The sequence below is a fragment of the Centropristis striata genome, chromosome 1 (genome assembly GCF_030273125.1).
Source record: "Centropristis striata isolate RG_2023a ecotype Rhode Island chromosome 1, C.striata_1.0, whole genome shotgun sequence".
NCBI classification, from domain to species: domain Eukaryota; kingdom Metazoa; phylum Chordata; class Actinopteri; order Perciformes; family Serranidae; genus Centropristis; species Centropristis striata.
Window position 1 is genome coordinate 1563044 of NC_081517.1, and position 26259 is coordinate 1589302.

At 35.8% G+C, this 26259-nt stretch overlaps 2 protein-coding genes across 2 annotated transcripts; both read left to right on the forward strand.

The window, feature by feature from the left end:
• The first annotated feature begins 1640 nt into the window (after positions 1-1640).
• On the forward strand, positions 1641-16771 carry sgsh (N-sulfoglucosamine sulfohydrolase (sulfamidase)). Its single transcript, XM_059346067.1, has 9 exons — positions 1641-1762; positions 3925-4085; positions 4784-4889; positions 6287-6654; positions 7100-7181; positions 7690-7893; positions 10590-10756; positions 12708-12925; positions 16451-16771. Exons 1-9 carry the CDS (start codon positions 1681-1683, stop codon positions 16632-16634), a joined length of 1572 nt encoding a protein of 523 aa, XP_059202050.1. The 5' UTR covers positions 1641-1680; the 3' UTR covers positions 16635-16771.
• Positions 16772-23632: 6861 nt separating this feature from the next.
• npb (neuropeptide B) lies at positions 23633-25123 on the forward strand. Its single transcript, XM_059348521.1, has 2 exons — positions 23633-23969; positions 24591-25123. Exons 1-2 carry the CDS (start codon positions 23706-23708, stop codon positions 24717-24719), a joined length of 393 nt encoding a protein of 130 aa, XP_059204504.1. The 5' UTR covers positions 23633-23705; the 3' UTR covers positions 24720-25123.
• Positions 25124-26259: the final 1136 nt, after the last annotated feature.

The following is a 26259-nucleotide window of genomic DNA, read 5'->3' on the forward strand; positions in this document are numbered from 1 at the left end:
TCAAATACTTTTTGAATTTCATTTCTATCTGCTACAGAGGCTGAAAAATCTATTATTTAGTAGAAGAGTTGACACTTTTTTTCCCAGAATTTTTCCCGAATTTCCAGAAAATAAGAGGCTTATTTTAAAATCGCCCAGCGATTTTTCAGGCCTCAATGGGTTAAAAGGGGGAAAAATGGGTGAATTGTACCTTTTCTGATTGAATGTGTATTATGTCCTGACAACCCAATAAAGATATATATGAAAGAAAAAAAAAGTCAGTAAAATGGACTAACTGGAAGAGCATGTGGCTTGCAGAGTGGACCCAACTGATGACAGAGACTGCATCTTTTGAATATATGATTGCCAGGAAAAACAATGTTAAAGGGAATTTCCATTTAGTTTGGGATTATTTCGTTCGATACATTAAGGACTTGTCACAGTAAGAATATGTTGTTGTCCTCGTTTTGGGTTGACTGCCTGGGGGGTTGTTTTGTTTTTTTGTTTGTTTTTTCTGTCTGTTTTTGGTGTCTGTCTCGGCTGTTTGTAAGTGTTTGTATTATATGTTGAAAAATTAAAAATTAAATAAATACTTTAATTATAAAAAAATAAATAAAAAAGTCAGTAAACTAACCTGTAAGCTCCCAGCTCACCTGAACAGATATCTCATGTCTTTCTGTGACCCTTGACCTTAACAAGCTCTGATGTCTTTATAATCATATGATGGTCATGTGACAGGTAAGTGCTCTGCATACCTGTCTATTATTGTCTTACAACAGCAAAGACTTGTTCTTCCACAATCACTTAAAAGCCATAAAACTCCCAGAGAAACAAATATCTTAACACGTTTGACTTACCAGACTAGTTTAAACTTACAGTGTGAAGTTAAATTTTTCTCCCATTGTGTCCTATCATGTGTTGTTACATAGACATAAATAATATTCTACAAAAGTCAGTGAAAAATAAAATGTTGCATTGAGAAAATGGAAGAACATGAATGATTTAAAGTAAAAATAGCTGTTTGGCTCTAACAAACACAACAAACAGAAAAGCTAAAGATAGAAGAGAAGATAATGAAGCAGAAAAAAATAACACAATAGAAAACAGCATAAGGGCAGAGTAAAAAAATGGAGTCGACAAACAACACAATAAAATAGACTAGCGCCAATTATAATAAAAACAGAAACAACACAATAGAATAGAAGAATAGCACTACAAAACACAGTAGAATAAAAAAGGGGCAGAAAATCCAACAGAATAGAATAGAAAAGAAAAGCAAGACAGCAGAATATAATAGAAACTCTTACTAAATGTTGATTCTTCTTATTTCTGATTATTCTCTGGGTCCGCAGTGATTTTTGTGGTCCTTTTCTGTCAAAACATCTCTGTTCCTCTTATTAAAACCACTTCTTCCTCAAAAACAGAATTTCGCTGATGAAGGTTCCTGTTGTCTACGCTCACGTGACCTGTGTCATGTGACCGCAGGTGGGCGGGGCTTAAGTTGTATGCGGAAGTCGTGAAAATAAGTCCAAATGCGTCGTTTTTAATAACGGTGATGGAGCTGTGACACACTTTTTGTGCTTTAGGTTATTAATTTTGACGACTGAATTTATTTGGTGTATTGAATGTGAACCAGCAGAGAGTTTAGTTGACTTAGTCGGGGAGATTTATGAGTCACAGTGAGGAGAAATAATCTCCATCATGCTGCTGGAGTTGTTTTTTCTCATCTTGTCATCATGTTGCATCGGGGAGTCAAAGAGAAGAAATGTCCTGCTAATAATTGGTGAGTAATTTTTCTATTTATATGCAGTGGCAACTCAGTTTTATATCGTCACACTGTTAAAAATCAGTGTTTTATTGTTGACACTAATATTGGCAACACTTTATTTTGAAGGAGTCTACATAAGAGTGACATGAGCGTGTCATAAACATGACATGGGATGTGTCATGAACATTAATGACCCTTTGAAGTAACATTAATGCTCATGATACTTGTCATGTCATGTTTCTGACAGGCTTGTGTGACTCTTATGTAGACACCTTCAAAATAAAGTGTTACCATATCTTATTTAAGTCACAAAAGGCATGTTCAAAAAATTTCCAAAGTCATTTATTTCTCTTAAGTTACATAATTTACACACAGTGTTATTACTATGTCAATAGCCATCCTTTGTTACATCTTTTTTGAGTGAAATGATCAATAAATGTCACATGTTACACTTTAGGTGAAGTTTTTTGTGTTTCCTGCAAAACTTGAATAAAAAAAACGAGTTAGGTGATTATTTTAACAGGGTGACGATGTTCCACTAATGCTGAGGAAACAGGTCATCCTCAAGGGACATTATGGGATGAACTGCAGATGATGACTATTATTTTTTCATTTATCCTTTATTTATTTCTTGAGGAATCATTGAGGTCAACCCCTCATTTACAATGATGTCAAGAGTACAGAGAACACACGATGAAGAACAAACAGCACAGACAAAACACATGAAAAACATTAAAAACAGTTGCAGTGAAGGCAAGGCAAGTTTATCTGTATAGCACAATTCAACACAAGGTAATTCAAAGTGCTTTACATACACATTAAAAACAGCAAGACACAATTGAAAACATTAAAAACAGTCAATTAAAACAGGGAAATAGAAATAAAAATATAAATAGGATAAAATAAGATACAGCAGGATAAAAAAGAGATAAAATAATAAAAAGCACAAGTGAAAGGCAGAGTTATTGGTTGTCATAGTTTTAAACTGGCCCAGAGTTATAACTGTGTTGAGTTTGAGTGAATGTACTGAGGTATGGTGGCATGTCAAGATTTTATAAATGAAGAGGAACCAATGCATGTCTCGTCTGACAGGTAAAGGTCCCATCCCACCTTGTTGTATATTGTTGCTATGCAATGATGGGTGAATAGTAAGAATTATAAAACAGTAACACTATGGTGGTCAAATGTGTTTATGATAAACTGTATTATGCATTGCAGGTCATTAATAAAATTAATGAATTCTCTCCTTATGGGCCCCTTAGCCTGGGTATACCCAGACTGCCTTGCACGCTCAAATTTCATTTCGAACCTCCATCCAGTCTGGCAACCAGAGAGGTTTCTTAGCCCTGTTTTAGGGATCCAATCACAGAGCGGGGAGGGACGGCAAGACGATGACGCGTACTACTCGGCACTTGGAAGCTTGTAGTTTTCTTACGGATCCAACATGGCTGCTGCAGAGGCAAAACTCTCTTTAGCTGTAGATGGTGTTTTAAATAGTTTAGAGCGAAAGTTGAAAGGCGAAAGGTCTCTCGGCGGCTCCGCTGTCCCCCGGCTGGTAGCCAGATCACCGGTGTTACGGTAGCGGAGCTATTAGCTATTAGCCCCGCTATTGTAACGGCGGTGATCTGGCTACGAGCCGGGGGACAGCGGAGCCCCCAGAGACCCGCAGCAGCTTGTTTATTGCCCATAAAATCAGTGGATGTGTGGCTGAATGACATGAGGGGGAATAAAGCGTGAAAATAAATAATCTTGCAGAAAGCGAGAACTGGAGAAGCAAAGCAGCAGCAACACTCTCTCACAGACACACACACAACAAACATCCATCTCTGTAGCTCTACTACGTCATCTGGTATAACTGATCTGATTGGCTAAGAGCTACCTACAGACGCTTTGATAGACATTCATAGCGTCCAATAAACGGCTCTGGAGGATCGTAAACCACACCTCCTCTACGGAGAAATGGACGGCTGGTTTCTGGTCTGGTGTTAGCAGGCTATGGGCCCCTGGGCACAGACATGACATAGCCCCCACTAACTATCTTACAGAGTACGGCCTCCCCCAAAAAACTAGCATCAGAACACCAGATATTGATACTTCTTGGCTATGAATCGATATATTATTGATTGTAATGATTTTCCCCCACCTCTAGTAAGAAATGTGTCTTTTCCTTTTTCCAGCTGATGATGCTGGCTTTGAAACGGATGTTTACAACAACTCTGTGGTCCGGACCCCCCACCTGCGCTCTCTGGCGCAGCGCAGCCTGGTGTTCAGCAACGCCTTCACCTCCGTCAGCAGCTGCTCCCCCAGCCGCTCCACCATCCTCACCGGCCTGCCGCAGGTGGAAACAAACACATACTCACTATCAAGGTTATTATAGTTAACGAAAACTAACGAAATAACGAAAACTAGAATTGAAAAAACATTTTCGTTAACTGAAATAAAAATAAAAGGATAAAAATAAAAAAAACGATAACTAACTGAAACTGTATTGCATGGTTACAAAACTAACTAAAATTAAAGTGAAACTGTCCTTAGTTTTCGTTTTTGTCAACTTTTTTCATTCATAATTCAGTGTTTCTATTTGAACATGCAACACATGGTGAATATGTTTACTGAGACTGGGATGTTTACACTAGAACCAAAATACAAAACACCCAGAACTGTAAGAGTTAATAACCTTATTGGGGCTGAGATGATAAACCAAAGGAAATTAAGGCAAAATTTATTATGACCTCTTTGAATCTCGCACCCAACACATAGCCCATTACAAAAAAACTAAAACTAACACTAAAACTAATAAAAACTAAACTAAAACGCAGCATTTTCAAAAACTAAAAACTAAACCAAAACAAGAAAACTCACTCTAAAAACTAATTAAAACTAACTGAATTTGAAAACAAAAATTCACAACGAAATTAAAACTAAAACTAATGAAAAATCCAAAACTATTATAACCTTGCTCACCATACACACATATGGATGCCTGTCATTTGTGCATGAAGGCCCAGTACTGAGGTTTGTTTGATGTGATTTCAGCACCAGAACGGCATGTACGGCCTCCATCAGGGTGTTCACCACTTCAACTCGTTTGATGGAGTCCAAAGTCTGCCGCTGCTCCTCAGCCAAGCCAACGTACACACAGGTAAACAACCAGATGCTGTGCATAATTAGCCATGCTGGTTTGTTTATGATCAGGACGTTGTGCACAGTTAGCGACGGCGACCACAGTTGCATCTCTCCAGTTTAGTCCGTCGCCTTCATGTGAAGTCACGGTCAAAACTGTCGCTAAGCGTTTACGCGACGATCTAAAACCATACGTCACCTCCTGGACTGGTAAATATTTTTTTTGTAATGGAGACAGGTGAGTGCGCTGTCATTTGAGAGGGCTTGGCCAGAGACTTTCCCAGTAGCCACTCTTTCCCCTGATGGAAACACGGCTAACGAGACCAGTTTACACACACTTTGACGTCTTTATTGGTCTCATAAAAAATTGTAATCATTCAGAGATGTATTTGCAAAAGCTTGCATCAGCTAGAATAAAAGGATCTAGCAGCCAAAGTTGGAATCTTTTAGGTTTCAGATCAAAATTAAGGTCCAAAGTCCAAAACTGAAGAAATGTATATTTGTCTGGAAGAAGGATGTGATCATCTCTAAGGGTGAAAACAGCCAAAGTGGTCCATGAAAGCAGAGAGATTCTTTTTTTTTTGTAATTTACTTTTTATTGGTTTTTGAAATGAACAAACAAAAAATCAACATGAAGACCTATAGACAAATACAGAAAATATCAAAGAAAAAAGTAAAAGTGTACAAAAGGGGATTGGAAAACACCCAAAAATAAATAAATGAATAAATAAAATAAAATAAAAAGGGGAAAGGTACAAAGAAATGAAAGTATTCTGATCGTCCAATCTGAGATTACCTGAAATCCGGTTTTATGGTAGAGACATATGTAATCCATTTTTGCCAATTTTCAATAAATACCTCTTTTTGTGTTCTTAAATTGAAAGTAATTCTTTCCATTACAAAGATACTGTAAACAATATCAATCATTCATCTGCACTAGGAGCCTCCCTCTGCAGACATTTCTTTGTTATTGATTTCTTACAGGCCACCAATAATATTCTAAGTAAATATTTATCTTTATTCCTCCACTCCAGTTCCTCTAGATCCACTAAATATAACAAATTGAGACAAAAAGTTATTTTTGTTGAAAACACAGTCTCTAGAATTTGATGTACGCTCAATCAAAATGGGGTCCTAACAGGGAAACACCAGAATATGTGATAGTGATTCGCCTCTTTGCTTCCACAACATGCAGAAATAGCGAATGAGATTTTCCATGAATATCCTTTCCAAAGTGGAGAATTTGTTGTTTTCCATTGTTGTTTGAAAATTTCCTTCCAGTTCTCCTGTGACATTATGATGTTGCCTTCAGTTTGAAAGCAGAGAGATTCTGACATTTTTGAGGGTAGGATTGACCACTCTCTTTCCTCTTATCACCATTTCTCCCCCTCTCTCTTTGTTCCCTCTCTCCTACAGGTATAATAGGGAAGAAGCATGTGGGTCCTGGTCCTGTATACCCTTTTGATTTTGCCTACACAGAGGAGAACAACTCAGTCCTCCAGGTGGGGAGGAACATCACCCGCATCAAACTCCTGGTCCGCAAGTTCTTCCAGACTCATAAAGAGGAAGTCTTTGAACCAAGGCGAAAGAAAGAAGAGAACAAAGACAATATAAAAGAAGAAGAGAGGCCGTTTTTCCTCTATGTCGCCTTTCACGACACCCACCGATGTGGACACTCGCAGCCCCAGTACGGAGCTTTCTGTGAGAAGTTTGGGAACGGAGACATGGGGATGGGCAGAATACCTGACTGGACACCAGAATATTACACACCAGAACAAGTCAAGGTTAGTGACAGAAACTTAGAAACAAACTCCACTGTCACTGAGAAATAAAGGATTATTCGCTGTAAAACACAACAAATACATTTCTGCAAAAAACAGCTACAATAGTATAATTTTGAAATTGATAAAATTCCTTAAAATTAAAATTTTATGTGTCAAATTGACGATTTCTCAGTAAGTAATCGTGTGATGAATAGGATCATGCACGCTGAGCAGGTCATCATTGTGAAATAAACCTCAAGATGCATCACTCTGTTAGGATTTATTTTGCAATAATGACCTGCTTATTGTACGTTATCGCTTACATAATATTTATATATATATATATATATATATATATATATATATATATATATATATATACTTTAGACGTTGCTTAAAATGTAAATAAAAACCCCCATGGACTCAAAAGTGACCCCTGAATTAAATCACATGTCTCGTTCTTCAGGTTCCTCCTTTTGTTCCGGACACACCTGCAGCACGAGCCGACCTGGCTGCACAGTACACCACAGTCAGCAGGCTGGACCAAGGTATTTAACAACAAACACATATAATAAGACACAAAACATAAGGTAGGGAGGAGGTGTTCTTGTAAACAGGGTTGGTACGGGTGCGTGAAATCCCTGAAAATGCTTGAATTTAAATGTTAATGTTAATGTTATTTAAATTTTGGATAAAGTGCTTGTAAATGCTTGAAGTTCTTACTGTATTTGTCTTGCAATCTGACTATCTCCATCTATAGACTATAGATAATCACATGTTCAATGTAAAAAAAAAATGAGTATCTATCTGAAATGAAGAGCGTTCCTCCTACCTTCCTTCCTACCACCACTGTTGCTATGGTTCAGTGAAATCTCCCCCTTTTAGTGTAAGTACTCATCTAAAACATGCTATTTACAACTGTTGTAAGGTACTGGAAAAGCCTGAAAATGGACCTTGAAAGTCCTTGAAAAATGCTTGAATTTGACCACTGAAAAAGTGTCTGAACCCTGTGTAAAACACTAAACTACAGTATCATGGTGTGATTTTCCTCTGCAGGAATCGGTCTGGTCCTTCAGGAGCTCAGGGATGCTGGTTATGAGAACGACACTCTGGTGATCTACAGCTCAGATAACGGGATCCCCTTCCCCAACGGCAGGACCAACCTGTACCGCTCCGGGACCGCTGAGCCCATGCTGGTCTCCTCTCCAGAGGACCGGCAGCGCTGGGGGGACACCAGCCAGGCCTACGTCAGCCTGCTGGGTGAGGCATCAAGCTGGCTCCTTAAAGTACATTTACATTTACATTTAGTCATTTAGCAGACGCTTTTATCCAAAGCGACTTACAGGAAGACTCCCATCTGACACCTCATCAGGGTTTCTTAGGTTAAGGTCACGTTTATTTCTAGAGCACCTTATATACAACCAAGGTTGACCAAAGTGCTTTACATAACTGAATAACAACAACAACAAAATCCAATACAAGATACATACTTGAATAACAATAAACTCACAAATAAAAATAAAAGACAATTTGATCTGAATTTGAATTTACAATGTAAATAGTCATGAAAATAAAGGAAACACATTGAATGAGAAGGTGTGTCCAAACTTTTGGCCTGTACTGTATATAATTGAATAACAATAAACTCACAAATAAAAATAAAAGACAATTTGATCTAATAATATATTACATGAGATGTGCAATACAACATACAGAAACAACTTTCTTCAGGTTCGAAAGCCTGGGAGAAAAAATGAGTCTTAACCCATTAAAACCTGGAAAGCGGATACGTCGTTTTGTAGTATTTGTAGTTTTTTCCACCTATTTTTGGTCTCTTGGCCAATGAAATGCATCAGAATACATGTCGCAATGCAACACGTTGATTTAAAAAAAAAAAAAAAAAAAACTTTATTAAAGGTTTGAAGCTCTCAAATATAGGTTTTACATGCATTTTTTTCCAGGCGTTTTAGGCCTAAATGGGTTAAGAGAAGATTTAAAATTGTCCAAAGTCTTTGAGGACCGGATTTGCAGCGGTAAACTGTTCCACAGCTTCTGGGCAGAAACTGCAAAAGAGCGATCGCCTTTTGTTTTTAGCTGCATTTAGGCACATCCAGGTTTGACTCATTTGCAGACCTCAGAGATCATTGCACCAAAAATAGTAAAGATAATTCAGAAAAATGAACACGATTTATTTCCTTAATCACCCTGTGAGTGTTCAGATGTGTCTTGGGACCCCTGGTGTGTTCCAGGTGGGGACAAATTAAAAAACATTAAAGCCAACGTGTTCCTCTGAGGCCACAAGAGGGAGACTTAGTAATGATGCATCAGCAGCAGATCCACATAACCAGAGAGAAAGTGAAAATCATCCCCTGAGGGATGAATAGAAAAATAATAATACCAATTAAATTATAGTAAAATTTGTCATATAAATGCTTTCTGACGCTAATAACATCAAATTAAACTGACTTTCACTACGACAAAAAAGGAAACAAAATGACCAAAAAAGACACAAATTGACCACAAAATGACCAAAAAAGACACAAAATGTCCACAAAAGACACAAAATAACCAAGAAGACACTAAATGACCAAAAAAGACACTAAATGACCAAAAAAAGACACAAATTGACCAAAAAAGACACAAAATGACCAAAAAAAGACACAAAATGACCCAAAAAAGAAAAAGAAAAATACCAAAAAAGACACAAAATGACAAAAAAAAGACACAAAATGACCAAAAAAGGACAAAAAATGACAAAAAAAAGACATTAAATGACCAAAAAGACTAAAACACATTAACACATGAACACTTTAACACAGTGGAGACAGAGCGAAAGTAGAGAGAGAGAAAAAGTGAAAATCATCCCCTGAGGGATGAATATAAAAATAACAACAATTAAATTATAGTAAAATTTGTCATATAAATGCTTGCTGACGCTAATAACATAAAATTAAACTGACTTTCACTATGACAAATGTTCTTTATTTTATACATTTTATCAATTCTGCCATATGTACAGGACATATAGAGGATCCCTACGGTGTTGGTTTATACAAATAATAAAAAAAAATACCAGGATAAAACTACAGTCATGGAAAAAATTATAAGACCATTGTTTTCTTCAATTTCTTGTTTATTTTCATTTTTTCCATGGTTTTCTTGGCGATAACCAAATTATCATCAAGAAAACCATGGAGAATGTCTAGATATCAGCTCTTAAATTAAACTTTTATGAGCTATTTTTGTTGTTATCGTTATATTCATCCAAACAAATCCTTTAGTTGCATTAAAGTGAACAATAAATTGAAGAAAACAAGGCTGGTCTAATCATTTTTTCCATGACTGTATGATAAAAACAAAATGGTAAAAAATGTTATATTCACAAGTTGGGGGTTGGGAGGAGACTATAAAAAGGCACAAAACGAGAACCACATCAACAAAAACCGAATGATATTTTGTGACATTAGAATAAATAGAATATAAAGGATATTACATACAGCCAGAATGTGGACTGTGGAATGTAAAAAAAATACATACAGACTCGGGGGAGGGGGGTAATATTTTGAGAGAAAAATTTACGAGATTAAAGTGGCAAATCTACGAGAAAAAAATCCGCAGAATCTATGTTCACGGGAGATTAGCTGCAATGTACACTGCTCAAAAACATCAAGGGAACGCTTTAATCTCATGTCAGATCATGTCTCAATAGCTTTAAATGATTCTTTGACGCAGAAAATGTATATTTTGACACCAAGATTGACCTTTTAAGTGGATTGGAAGATATATTGGTTCTCATAGACTTTATATGGCTGCCATCTCCGGTCCACAATCTGGATGAAGTGGCTCCTACCAAAAATGTAAACCTATGGTGATAGAGAGTATGTGGAAAATGTTGGTGCTTTTGTCCGACGTGTCCCCTTTCTTCTTAAATCTGGTTCTAATTCTGTGTTTGGCAGACATCACTCCCACCGTCCTGGACTGGCTGTCTGTCCCGTACCCGTCCTACTTCCTGCCCGGCAACCCCCGCGACCCGGTCCACCTCACCGGTCGCTCCTTGCTGCCGGCGCTGGTCTCTGAGCCCAGCAGCTGGCACACCGTCTACGCCAGCCAGTCGCTGCACGAGGTGAGTGAGCAGAAACAGAAACACCAGGCCTTACCCTCTGTACCGTCACTCTCAATACAGGAACATTACTTCAAAAGTTTTAGAACACCCCAATTTTTCCAGTTTTTTATTGAAATTCAAGCAGTTCAAGTCAAATGAACAGCTTGAAAGGGTCCAAAGGTAAGTGGTGAACTGCCAGAGGTAAATAAAAAAAGGTAAGCTTAACCAAAACTGAAAAATAATGTACATTTCAGAATTATACAAGTAGGCCTTTTTCAGGGAACAAGAAATGGGTTAACAACTTAACTCTATGGAGTCTTGGGCTATTTTGTCCATTTTTGAATTCTTTTCATGTCTTTGTAAGTCATTTTGTGTCTTTTTAGTCATTTTGTGTCTTTTTTTTAGTCCTTTAGTCCAACATAAAATGTGATTTTGAATCTTTTTTTTACTTTCAAAACACTATCATGCTCAATATAGAATTTTAAATGTTGCAAATGTGCATTAATTTCAGAGTACACTGAGACATTAAACTGCATCATTTTCAATTTAATTCTGGAAAAGTTGGTGTGTTCTTTTATATATTCCAAATATATTATTACATTATTATTATTGATGCTTTTATGTAAACAGCCTTTTAATTTTCTTAAGCCAGGGCTCATTTAAACTACTTAATATACTGTTATGAGTCTAATCACTCTAAATTAATCACATTTTTTTGCGTTAAATCTCGACCTGTAAAGTAACTAAAGCTGTCAGCTAAATGTAGTGGAGTAGAAGTATAAAGTTACATAAAATGGAAATATTCAAGTAAAGTACAAGTACCTCAAAATTGTACTTAAGTACAGTACTTGAGTAAATGTACTTAGTTACATCCCACCACTGGATGTTTATCGATGTTCATTAATGTGCACTGTCCCTATCCATAAATAAAGTATTTGTATTGGTATCCGTAGGTAACCATGTACTACCCGACCCGCTCCGTCCACCAGGGGGCAGGGGTAAAAAAAACAAAACCAAAAAAGACACAAAATGACTAAAAAAAGACACAAAATGACCAAAAAAGACACAAAATGACCAAAAAAAGGAAACAAAATGACCAAAAAAGACACAAAATTTCCAGAAAAGACACAAAATAACCAAGAAGACACTAAATGACCAAAAAAGACACTAAATGACCCAAAAAAGAAAAAAAAAATCCAAAAAGACACAAAATGACTAAAAAAAAGACATAAAATGACCAAAAAAGACACAAAATGACAAAAAAAAAGACACAAAATGACCAAAAAATGTCGACCCCAAGGTTGATATTGGTTGCATTAATGTGCGCTGTCCCTATCCATAAATAAAGTATTCTTATTCGTATCCGTAGGTAACCATGTACTACCCGACCCGCTCCGTCCACCAGGGGGCAGGTGGAAAAAAAACAAAACCAAAAAAGACACAAAATGACCAAAAAAGACACAAAATGACTAAAAAAAGACACAAAATGACCAAAAAAAGGAAACAAAATGACCAAAAAAGACACAAAATGACCAAAAAAAGGAAACAAAATGACCAAAAAAGACACTAAATGACCAAAAAAGACACTAAATGACCAAAAAAGACACTAAATGACCCAAAAAAGAAAAAGAAAAAACAAAAAAGACACAAAATGACTAAAAAAGACAGAAAATGACCAAAAAAAGGAAACAGAATGACCAAAAAAAGACACAGAATGTCCAGAAAAGACACAAAATAACTAAGAAGACACTAAATGACCAAAAAGACACTAAATGACCCAAAAAAGAAAAAAGAAATACCAAAAACGACACAAAATGACTAAAAAAAAGACATAAAATGACAAAAAAAAGACACAAAATGACAAAAAAAAGACACAAAATGACAAAAAAATGTCGACCCCAAGGTTGAGAATAGCTGCATTAATGTGCATTGTCCCTATCCAATAATAAAGTATTTGTATTTGTATCCGTAGGTAACCATGTACTACCCGACCCGCTCCGTCCACCAGGGGGCGTTCCACCTCCTCCACAACCTCCACTACCGCATGCCCTTCCCCGTGGACCAGGACCTGTACGTGTCGCCCACCTTCCAGGACCTTCTGAACCGGACCAGACTGGGCGAGCCCACCCACTGGTTCAAGAGCCTGCAGCAGTATTACTACAGGGAGCGCTGGGAGCTGTTCGACTCCAGGTCTGTCTCAGATCACGCTGCTTTAACCCATTAAGGCCTAAAGCGCCTGGAAAAAAAATGCCTGTATAACCTCTGGGCGATTTTCAAATGACCCCCTAAAACCTGAAGTTTTTCTGGAAATTCAACACCTACTAAATAATAGATTTTTCAGCCTCTGTAGCAGATAAAAATTAAATTCAAAAAGTATTTGAGAGCTTATACCCGTGACTTTCATACGAAGTTGAGTTTATTTGTCCAAACCTTCAATAAAGTTTTTTTTAAAAATCAACAAACTCAGCAAATGTTACATTTGACTGAATAAAAAATCCTATGCATAATACTAATACATGCCCATTAGCAAGATGCTAACATGATATGACCATTGGAAGAACAAGACATAGTTCTCATTAGCCTACTGCAATACAAAAAAAAAAAATTATCATAATAATAATAATAAATAATAATAATACATTTTATATATTGCACTTTTCAGGGTACTCAACGACGCATAAAGTAATATAAGACATTAACAGTCATGATTTCTTATATCATCATCACAATCAATTATTATTATTAATATTAATATATTATTAATAATATTATTATTATCTCCAGATGGCCACAAATCTGTCTGTTCTTCGGTGAAAATATGTCGTCTAAAAACATATTCCTCATCCATAAATGCCGGTCGATTGGTTCCGAGGGTTCAAAGTCCGGATCAGCAATAAAATCATCTGCGCTGTTTTCATCAGATCTCTTCCGTCACTTCCTGCTGAGCTCCTCCGCTATAGTCGTCTTCCTCCATGATTTAAAGTTCTGGAAAAGTCCCATGATGCATTGCGACACTCCCACATGTATTCTGATCATGTTCTGATGCATTTCATTGGCCAAGAGACCGAAAATAGGTGGAAAAAAACACAAATACTACAAAATGGCATATCCACTGTCCCGGCCTTCATGGTAGAGTGACGCAACAGCGCTCCTGGTTTTAATGGTAGAAATGCGGTAATGCTTTCCCGGCGTCAATGGGTTAATGTTCGTCGTGTTGGAGCTCCTTCAGGATGATTCACTGATCAATATCAGTCACATTCGGTAGATGAGTTTTAAGATCAGAGCTCTAAAATTAGTGATCCTAATCCTTCACCTTGATTAGTCGATGACGCAAGTTCCTCACATTGAAATGACACACACCTGCCTCCAGTCACTGTTTAGTCATAAGGAAACGGTCAAAGACTCAAACTACATTTATTCATAATAGCAAGCAGAAACGGAAAATCCTAAAATGTCTATGTTTCCCAGAAACGAGTAAGGAAATTAAGATGGTGTCATATTCATCATATATTCTCACTATATTGGGTTATAGATAGATAGATAGATAGATAGATAGATAGATAGATAGATAGATAGATAGATAGATAGATAGATAGACTTTGAAGAAAGTAATAAAAAATTGTCTAAAAAAATCCTTCTCTCATTATTCTGGCATTTAGCAAATAGAAATAATTTTGGTAATCCTAACGGACCTAAAACAGGAAAAGTGATTGTCTGATTTCATGTCAGACAGTGAGAAAAAAAGCATATGTGTCTTTTTATATAGTATATGTAAACTTAATTAATTAACTATTAACTTAATTAGTTTATAACATTGTGATGTTTTTATATCAGGTTATAGAGAGAGAGAGAGAGAGAGAGAGAGAGAGAGAGAGAGAGAGAGAGAGAGAGAGAGAGAGAGAGAGAGAGAGAGAGAGAGAGAGAGAGAGAGAGAGAGAGAGAGAGAGAGAGAGAGAGAGAGAGAGAGAGAGAGAGAGACTTTATTTATCCCAAGCTGGGAAATTACAGTGTAGCAGCAGCATTACACACAGAGACAATAACAACACAATTAAATAAAAAGAGCAACCTAGGCATACTTCAAGCAATAAAATATTTTTTAAAAAATACAATAAAATACAATAAAAATGTGTCTAAAGAAGGAGTATGTATTAAGGAGTAGAATAGAATTCCAGTGCAGAATAAATATGAATATACAGTATAAAAATGTTGGTGCAATGAAACAAATAAGGTGCAAATTATTGTGCAAATTATTGTATTATTGTGGATTAAACATATTTAATTATATACTATATCAAATCAAATCAAACTTTATTTATAAAGCAATTTTCATACAATAAATGCAACACAAAGTGCTGTACAGAATATAAAAACAGAGATGCAACACTTGACTATAAATTATGAAAATTAGAATTCAAACAGGCATTTAAAAGCCCCAAACTCATAAAGTGTTTAACAAATGTATCAGACCACCAGTTTGTGCCACAGCTGTCCTAAATTAACAGCAAAAGTAATTACCAATATCATTTTTTATGTTCCTTTAATGGTTAATAAACCAATATGTAGAAGCTCTTCAACTGAAATTATATTTTTATGCTAAAATTTAATTGGTTTTGTTATTCATGAAATTTCAAATTTACTGTGTGTACAAAAAACTGTAAAAATAGTCAAGAACATTATTGTTTCTTAAATGATGTCAAATTAAAGTTATTTACTTGCATTCCTGAACAGAAAAAATAGTTTTAGTGGTTAAATAAGAAGCACAGTGATCTGGGTATAAAATGTGAATTCAGTTTTTTATTTGCCAAATAAATAACTAACATTTTAAACAAGCCAAACCATGGAGAATGTCTAGATATCAGCTCTTAAATTAAACTCTTATCAGCTATTTTTGTTGTTATCATTATAATTGTCCAAACAAATGTACCTTTAGTTGAACCAGACATTAAAATGAACAAGAAATTGAAGAAAACAAGGGTGGTCTAATCATTTTTTCCATGACTGTATGATAAAAACAAAATGGTAAAAAATGTTATATTCACAAGTTGGGGGTTGGGGGGAGACTATAAAAAGGCACAAAACAAGAACCACATCAACAAAAACCGAATGATATTTTGAGACATTAGAATAAATGTTGTCCTGTGAAAACTATGTATCTCCATGATGTCTTTTCATGACCTGAGGAAATCCGCCCTGTTGCCAATGTGTTACCTTAACCCTTAATTAGACACTTGAAATACTTGCAAATTCCAAATTTCAACCCTAGAGAATATTGGAGGATATTACATACTGCCAGAATGTGGACTGTGGAATGTAAAAAAAATACATTCTTGTTCATTTTCATTTTTTCCATAGTTTTCTTGGTGATAACCAAATTATTATCAAGAAAACCATGTTAAATGTCTAGATATCAGCTCTTCAATTAAACTCTTATGAGCTATTTTTGTTGTTATCATTATATTTGTCCAAACAAATGCACCTTTAGTTGTACCAGGCATTAAAATGAACAAGAAATTGAAGAAAACAATGGTGGTCTAATCATTTTTTCCATAGATAGATAGATAGATAGATAGATAGATAGATAGATATACTTTATTTATCCCAAGCTGGGAAATTACAGTGTAGTGTACAGTGTATATATTATGATTTACACCCTCAAAATATAGTCTCTGTTGACCTCCAGTGCTTTAACTTCTCTAATTAACTTTGCCGATACAGGACCGACCCTCTGGAGTCCAGGAACCTGGTCTCAGATCCGTCCTACAGCTCCGTGCTGCAGAGCCTGAGGCAGAGTCTGCAGAAGTGGCAGTGGGAGACAGGAGACCCCTGGGTCTGTGGGCCAGACTACGTCCTGGAAGACAAGCTGGAGCCGCACTGCCGACCGCTCTACAACGGACTGTGATGGTCCTTCAACTCATCCTGACCCACATCAGGACACATTCTCCTTATAAAATAAATGACATGTATTTGTAGTTTTTATTTTTGTATGTCAGTGCTGCTTATAATGCTCCAAAATAAACAAAACTTGAATTTTCTTAACTCCTAACGTTGTTTTCGGATGAGTATAATTTATCTTTATGTTTCCAGGTAATTTCATCATTCAGGTGGGTGGTCCTTCTTATCTTTCTCTATACATTAAAGGGACATTTCCTCATCATCCAGACCTTCTTAACCCTGTTTCATAGAAAGGCAACATGGTTACACGCTGTTCAACGGCTCTTGTTTTTATTTAATTGAACAAACGATAGGCCGAGTAAAACTGGAGATAAGCTCAAACATATTTAGTAAAAAAAAAACTGAACTAGATGTTTCCATCATTTTACCTCCTATATAATATCTGTGAGCACATTTAAAAATCTTCATTGAGCATGCTTTTGTTTTGAAAGTTAACCCATAAGAACCCACGGTGTCACAAACATTTTAAATGTTCTAGTAATGACAAAATTATTTAAAAAAAAGACAAAATTAATAAAAAAGACACAAAATTATTAAAAAAAGACACAAAATTATTAAAAAAAGACACAAAATAATTTTTAAAAAGACACAAAGTTATTAAAGAAGACACAAAATCATTTAAAAAAAAGACAAAATTATTAAAAAAGACACAAAATTATTTTTAAAAAGACACAAAATTACCAAAAAAAAGACATGGACAACGCTACTTCTCTGTATGTTGTTGCTCTGTGCTCCCTAGAGGAGCAGAGGGTTTTAGGTTATGTTTTCTCAAATACATAAGTGTGTTTTTTAGTGTTCTACAGCTACAGTAGCTTGTTGAGAAGCCGTCCAATAAGGCAGTGTTATTTATATTTATTTGTTATCGATTTATTATTATTTTGTTACTTAAAAACAAATCTGAAATGGAATTTGTTGTCTAACAGCACTATTAAAGTCACAATTTTGATGTTATGGAGATGAAAACAAAGAGGCAGATGGTTATTTGTTTTTATTTATTATTGATTTAATATGATTTTATTAGTTATAAACAAATCTAAAAAAATAATTTATTGTTAAACAGCGCTATTAATGTCACAATTTTGATATATGTTGTGGAGATGGAAAGAAAAAGGCTAATTTGTGTTTCTGTAAGCAGAAAAGGTAGTTTATGAATTTAAAAATAAGAAATATGAGGTCCATTTTCCTTTTTAAGGATTACTGGCTCTGGGTTCTTATGGGTTAAAAAAACAACTAATTTTTAAAATCTGATTTTGGGTTTGAAAATCATCATTTATAAACTATATATAAGCCATTTCGAATTGTAAATACATAATTTATTAATGTTTAACTAACTAAATAATTTATAAATGACAAATAGATGGTATATTAATGTAAGTTTATAGTTACTATACCATTGAAAAAACAATTAAATTATAATGAATAGTTTTAGTTGCACACATTATAACATTTTTAACACCATATTACGTATGTTAATGATTTTGAAATGATTTATATCCCTTTAAGAAATTGGTTGAAAACATTTAAAGATTAAATATGTATAGCACTTAATAATTGGTTTATAAACCATCTATTTACATTACTTAGTTGGTTATTGTAAAGTGTTACCACTTTTTTTTAAAGTGGTATATAAAGGCAATTAAATTATGATTAATAGTTTTAGTTGCACTCATTATAACATTTTTAACACCATATTAAGTATGTTAATGATTTTGAAATTATTCATATACCTTTAAGAAATTGGTTGAAAACATTTAAAGATTAAATATGCACTTTGTAAATGGTTAATAATTGGTTTATAAACCATCTATAAACATTACTTAGTTGGTTATTGTAAAGTGTTACCACTTTTTTTTAAGTGGTATATAAAGGCAGAATGAAAAAAAAGACAAAATTTCCTGAAACTCCAAAGTGTTGAAGTCTCCATTACTGTTGTTCTGCTCCTGATCTGCCAATAAACGAGTTCATGACGCATGACCAGCGAGGTCGCAGATCAATATTAGAAAAGGGTTTGTATTGATTAGTCAGAGCTCCACTTTGAAGTAGGACTGACTTATAATCCGTCTATGTAGAAGGCTGTTGCAATGGAGTACAATTTGGATTAAGATCAATTATTCACTCATGTTTATTGATCTGCTAATTCTTTCTTTACATCTAATTTGTGCATTTCCACTCATGCTGAGGTTTATTTCTGGTTCTGCTTTGTTGTGTGCCTGCTGTTGCATGCATTGGCTCAGTGCACCAGCAATCATCCACTATAACGGCTTTTATGCACTTTGTGCATGATTTTATTTTATTTTTTTCAGACAAATTGAATCCAATTACAACCAAGAGCTGTGATGCAAAGTAAAGTTGCATCTCAAATAATTAGAATATCATAGAAAAGTTTATTTATGTCAGTAATTCAATTCAAAAGGTGGAAATAACACATTATATTAGATCCATTACACACAGAATTAAACATTTCATGTCTTAATTTATTTAATTTCTTCTAATTATAATGATTATGGCTTACGTTTAATGAAGACCTAAACTTCAGTGTCTCAAAAAAATGTGAATATTACAAAAGATACATTTTTAAAAGACTTGAACTACTGGAAATGCACTTTTCCATCATATTCTAACTGTAAAAAAGATAAAACATTAACATTAAATCTAGAAATAAGCATGTTGAACACTTAAAATTATAAATTAACTCTTAAAACAAGATAAATTATGTAACACTTTAAAATCTAAAGTTTTTTTTATCTTGGTAAGAACCAAATCATTTGCAGGTCACATGCACTTCATCGCTGCTTGCAGCTTTAATTTATCTTGTTAATTTCTTATTTTAAGCATACAGCATGCTTATTTCTAGATTTATTAATCTGAATTTAAGAAATCTTGTCAAGGTAAATTATCTGTCCATGCAGCAAGATCATTTCCCTCAGATTTACTGTTTTTATCTGGTTTTTAAACACCTTTTTTTACAGTACACCTGTACATTAACTCAAGTACAATCACTTCCCTTTTCTGCATCTTAACTGGGCAGTAAGGGAATACAGGTGACTGGATTACAAAGGAACTATATACAACATTCAGAACATTAGGTAACGCTTTATAATAAGGTCCTTAATAACCATTAATTAACAAGTAATAAGGCATTGTTCTCGCTTTAGATCCGGTAGTTGCAAAAAGCATAGTTAACTCATAGTTAACTTATAATAGATGAGCAATAAAGTATATTTTAATATAAATAAGCAAACAAAATAAGATTAATAAAGGCATGGCAAAGACATAATGGGCGGGTCATGGGTGTTTGTAACGCCATTATTAACACTTATATAAGCTTATAAACACACAATAATGTCAATAAGCATCTTGTAAGGACTTACAAGGGCCTTATTACTTGTTAATTAATGGTTATTACAAGGACCTTAATATAAAGCGTTGCCGAACATTAATATAGCAGCAAATATTTACTGGTATGTGTGAAGAAATAGTGGAGTAAGTCATGCTGTGATTGTAATCTGAGTTTGTGTGTTGTGTTGCTGTAGCCGTATGTTAGTTGTTTCTTTTTTAACAATACTCACTTTCACAAGTATGAAAATGAAGTATGAAGTAAGGATGGTTACATAATATGGTTCACAGAAATAAAAAGCAAAACAAATAAACAAGTGAACAAAACAAGACAAACAAATCACTCTTGAACGTCCTCCTCCACGTCCGTGCAGCGAAGTCCCTAAATGTTCACTCTTAAAAATCTCTTTTTTTTTTTAAACTTTATTTTTTCCAGTCAATAAAAACACATACAGAAACATACAAAAACACAAGGGGGGTTAACACTACTTTGTCACATAGAGATGCCATTTTGTCCATCTTACAACATATAGCTCTGTTTTAATTCTTAGACTGTGGGTCCTTAAAAATCTCTTTTATCTTGCCTTCGATTAAAGTTTTCCTCCGGCAGGTGCTAGTGAATAATGTCCCCTAGTAATCCCTCAGTGCCTTTAAAATGATCCCTTCTTCTTTTAATTTATTTTAACTCTTGCAGGCAATGTCTTTTAACCCATTGAGGCCTGAAACGCCTGTAAAACCTCTGGGCGATTTTAAATTAAGCCCCTAAAACCTGAAGTTTTTCTGGAAAGTCAACAGAAGTGTCAATGCTTCTACTAAATAATAGATTTTTCAGCCTCTGTAGAAAAAAAAAAAGTATTTGAGAGCTTATACAAATACTACAAAACGACGTATCCGCTTTACAGGCTTCAATGGGTTAACCCTTTTTGTTTCTTTAACCTCTGTCAGTCCTGTATTTTATTGCACTTTTATGTGAAGCACATTGGTCACAGCTGTCTGTAAATACGCTATAGAAATACATTTGACTTGACTAAACAAAACAAATAAACAAACAAACAAAAAAGAAAACAGAACATCAGCTCAGATCCATATAAATAATACTTGGGGTTACAGTAATAATGTGTAATATGAGCAGTCAAAGATCCCTGCAGCGTGATATTAGAGACATCAGGCTCTACATCATTCAAACAGCTCACACACTTTATAGAATTGGTCTGTTTTTGAATGCAAAATACACTACCGGTCAAAAGTTTTAGAACACCCCAATTTTTCCATTTTTTATTGAAATTCAAGCAGTTCAAGTCAAATGAACAGCTTGAAAGGGTCCAAAGGTAAGTGGTGAACTGCCAGAGGTAAATAAAAAAAGGTAAGCTTAACCAAAACTGGAAAATAATGTACATTTCAGAATTATACAAGTAGGCCTTTTTCAGGGAACAAGAAATGGGTTAACAACTTAACTCTATGGAGTCTTGGGCTATTTTGTCCATTTTTGAATTCTTTTCATGTCTTTGTAAGTCATTTTGTGTCTTTTTTTGGTCATTTTGTGTCTTTTTTTAGTCATTTTGTGTCTTTTGGTGTCTTTTTTTGTCATTTTGTGTCTTTTTTTGGTCATTTTGTGTCTTTTTTTAGTCCTTTAGTCTAACATAAAATGTGATTTTGAATTTTTTTTTTTACTTTCAAAACACTATCATGCTCAAGAATTTTAAATGTTGCAAATGTGCATTAATTTCAGAGTACACTGAGACATTAAACTGCATCATTTTCAATTAAATTCTGGAAAAGTTGGTGTGTTCTTAAACTTTTGACCAGTAGTGTATGTGTAAGGTTCTCTAATGGCACGAGATCAAACACCACTCTTTGCCAGCCTTTAACAGTTGGTTAAAATGTTTCCAAAATACATAAATATACAGAAATAAGAGTGCTCTCACAACAAAGGAGACATCAGGGGCAACTAAATTATTGTCCAGCATTCAGATTGTCCTTCCTTGAAAATCAGGAATTTATGAGATAACATAGAGCAACGCTTAGGTGAAAGTACAAATATAAAATACAAACAAACAAAAGAAACAACAACCAGAATAATAATAATAATAAGAGTTTCTCCATCTTATCACGAGTTAGCCCAGGTTATTTCACTATTTAGCATGGTTTTAAAATACAAATGCAGATGTACAATTCACACAGAATAAAGAAATCACATATCAAAATAAAAATTATTTTACATCACTGCAAGGGATTACCCCTAACTACGCCTCGTCGGCTTCACAATACAACCTCTTATTATGTTTGGATGTTCAGTGTCGGCTTGGGAGGCCCAGTATGAGAGACACAGGGTCTATATATCTATATATCTATATATCTATATATCTATATATCTTCTCTGTTTCAGATAACACAGTAAACCAGGACATTTGCAGTTTTGAACATGACCAAAGACAATGAGTTAGAGCACCAATTTCTATCTTACATCTAAGGCCCATGGTGAGAGAGAAGGATTGAAGTGATGCCTGTGGTTGGATATGTGCATTCTGCGTATCTTTAACTGTATTTATTTGGTACGATTGCAGACTGAAATTGGTTCAGCATGTGTCCAGACATCCTTCTGCATGCATGTTGGTTAATTTAAGTACCCAGTGAGTTAAAAAAGGACACAAAGTGCATCCATCCACGCCATGAATGATACAAACAAAGATTAAAACATGTCTTAAAAATCACTAGTGCAGTGCCCGTAGGAAGTATGTATTCGTATAGTGGGAAATTAAGTAGATTTTTAAATTATGGCCAATGAGGTTGTGTGTGAAAGTGGGATATACAATGAGGTGTAATACTCTTGTGTAGTGTTAATATACAAAGTGTGTATTGGGTAATACATGGATGTATATTGAGATATAAAGAGACACAGAAATAGTTATTTTAAGAAAAAGAAACTTAATCATTCAACATGGTTAGACATCTATACAGACACAGATATAGGAGGGAATAAGTTTACATGCAGCACAAACACATGGATGATTTAAAGTATTTTCAATATTTGGTTGATATTCCCCGTACTGCACCCCCAAAAACACGATTAAGCAAAATAAATCCAAATGGAGATATCTGGTTTTGCAAATGAACTCTTGAATTATAATCCAACCATAGGATTCTGTACCATTCTGCCTTTAAAACAAAGTTCTAAAATAATTCCAATGAATTAATTAATTCAGGAGATTTTTAATCCAACAATTAGTTTGTCACATCAGTGAGACTGAAAACGTCCTTTATCATTAACTTCACAGCTTTGTGGACTTTAATTTAGACCACTTTCGTCATTATGACTTCCACAAGCGTCAGAGGAGGGCTGACGTCCCTATACATCTCCAACCCCCTCACACACACACACACACACACACACACACACACACACACACACACACACACACACCCCCCTGGCTCCACCAAGCCATCAAAAACTGATCAATCCGGATTGGTCTTTTTTTCTTCTCCTCATAAAGACGACCAACAAACCGCCCACCTCAATTTTGATTTGTTGAACGTCCTGGGTCACGACAGCGTCTCCCAGTCAGCCTATATAAGCCGCAGAAAGTTTTCCAAACAGCCAGCAAAACAAAAAGCCAACAGACGAGAAAAGCGCCGTTTTTCCCCTTTGTGTAAAAAGTGCCAACACGGTTCCAGACATCCAGACATGGACAGGTCAGTCAGGTTCGCGGTGGTGTGCGTCGGAGTGTCTCTGCTCATCTCCTGCCATTCAGTCGAAGCCTGGTACAAGCAGTCGACCGGGCCCAGTTACTACTCGGTGGGTCGTGCCTCCGGTTTGCTGTCCGGGATCAGGAGGTCGCCTTATGTCCGGAGGTCCGAGTCCGAAGAGACGCTGATGGACAGCGGGGAGACGGCAGGAAACACCGTGATCCCAGACGCCACCAGGCAGATCTCCATCCTCAAAAGCATGGTGAGTACAGACAAGAGCCTGAAAACTTTACTCCTGTTTCTGTTTTTTACGCGGCGCGTAAAATTGCTTTCCTTTCAGCACCATAAGAGCCACAGAGCTCACAGCGAAATATTTAAATTACTTTTCTTTTCTTTTTTTCATGCAAACCATTTTTTGTTAGCATTGCGTTCACAAATCCGAACAAACAAACAAACAAACTGTTGATTTTGAAATCGTTTATTGAAAGTTTAACAACTCGTGCGTAAAGGCGCACAGCAGTGAGAGCTGCAGGTCAAAGCGCAGCCGAGGCATTAAAGACGGTGACAAGTAAACTAAAGAAATGTTCTGAATTTTAAATCAACATTACCTACGGAATTGTGTGAAACTTTGCGGCTGCAACAAAGAAATTTCCCCACTGTGGGATTAATAAAGTCAAATCTGAAATCAGTCAAAAATATAGAAAGAAAATATTGGATTTGTCTAATAAGCGACTTCTCCAGAGCATATTTGTTTTCTTTTGCAGTTATTTCTGCACGGTATATAATCCTAAGTAGAGTTTTCAAAGCAAATAAAATGCTTTAAAATCATTTTGAAAGACTTTATCCGTATAGAGATGTGACATGCATCTAATTTCTGCTGCAGGCCATCTGCGTGAAGGACATCTCTCCAAACCTGAAGAGCTGCGAGCTGCTGCGGGACGGGACAGGGACCTTCCAGTGCAAGGCGGACGTCTTCCTCACCCTGGACTCCCTGGACTGCCTGTCCGCGTGAGTCGGACCAGCGGAGACAGTCCTGGTCCTGCATCGAGACCCGGGAGCGCCTCTCTGGAAACGGGAACGGAAAAAAGAAGGAATGCGGGATGGATGAGTGTGTGGAGGTGGCGCAGAGCGAAACCTGATCAATGTCATGATGGACCGCTGCAGACTCTGAATGTTCTCTTATTATTAAACTACATTGTTCAGTTTTGCTTTGGTTGTGTAAATAGGAGAATAAAAAACAGTGTGAGAGATGTTAGTTGAAATCATTTTCTTTCCAGATGACTTCCCATCTTTACTGTTGAACCCCTGACATGTACCTTCTGTTGCCAAAATGTATTAAATGTCCAGACTGCAGAGCAGATTTCCTGGAAAGTACTTTTATTTATTTTATCTATTAAAATGAACAAACACTGGTAACCTGTTGTGTGGCTTAAATTTGTCTTTAATATTCAACTAGTGGGGAAAATAAGCGACCCACCACTGTTTGATTTGCTACATTTATCAATATACATGGTCCTCTTTAAAGAAAATTAAAATATGATGTGAAAATAAGGTCATCAGCCTATCACATTTATTTTTGTATTGCAGATTCAGTGCGATACAGAGTACAAAGCATAATATAACGGTCTTTGAACATGGTTTACATGACTCAGATACAGTATGAAATACAAAGAATTATTCTTTAAGTGGGAAAAATAGAAGAGAAGGGAAAAATACACAGCATTTAAATTACACGACAGCATAAACCACTCCATCATAAGGCACTTGGGGGTGTTTTTTCTCTTTTCTTTCATCTTCAGCATGTATATCAGAGCCTATCAGTCATAACCATATCTTGTTTATTACTGGAGTCTGTGATAGCACAGTGAGTTGCTCAGGGGAGCCTTGAAAACAGACCCCAGCAGAGTTAATGCCACACAAATCACATATAGGAAGCTTCATCCTGTTTGACACATCAGGGTTTATATACAGAGTGTGTGTGTGTGTGTGTGTGTGTGTGTGTGTGTGTGTGTGTGTGTGTGTGTGTGTGTTTGTGTTTCAGATAATGGAACAATAACCATCAGAGGCGAAAGGAAGGAAATGAGACACAAGTTGGAGGCTTCAGGGATGTTTCTTTACAATTTGGAATATTAAATACGAGCATCATGGCCGACTGGTGGGAGCGAGGGAACGACGAGTAAACACTTCTACAGAGACCTCGCCTCATTAGGAGGACGTGACGCACGATGTGCACAGACGCCATGATGGATGAGCGGAAAACACACGATGGTATGCATGAGTGAAGCTGCTGCAGAGAAGAAACGGACAAACAGTAAATCTTCACCTCCTCTGTGTCCTGCCCACACACACACACACACACACACACACACATGTCTTTAATAGTTGTGAGGACCACCACTTCCCCTAGCCCAACACACACATTTCAGGGTTTACCATCTCTGTTAGGACCTTCCCTGAAATTCATACAGATGATTAATTAAGGCCTTTAGAGGCTATCCTAGCATTTTCTTTGTGAGGACTGGAAAAAATGTCCTCACAACTACAAATGTCCT

Excerpts from the sequence above, each read along its gene's own strand:
- sgsh (XM_059346067.1), top strand. The coding sequence starts at position 1,681 with ATGCTGCTGGAGTTGTTTTTTCTCATCTTGTCATCATGTTGCATCGGG. Across the intron at positions 1,763-3,924 it reads AAATGTCCTGCTAATAATTG|CTGATGATGCTGGCTTTGAA; the intron begins GTGAGTAATTTT and ends TCCTTTTTCCAG. Across the intron at positions 12,926-16,450 it reads TGGGAGCTGTTCGACTCCAG|GACCGACCCTCTGGAGTCCA; the intron begins GTCTGTCTCAGA and ends TTGCCGATACAG.
- npb (XM_059348521.1), top strand. The coding sequence starts at position 23,706 with ATGGACAGGTCAGTCAGGTTCGCGGTGGTGTGCGTCGGAGTGTCTCTG. Across the intron at positions 23,970-24,590 it reads TCTCCATCCTCAAAAGCATG|GCCATCTGCGTGAAGGACAT; the intron begins GTGAGTACAGAC and ends TTTCTGCTGCAG.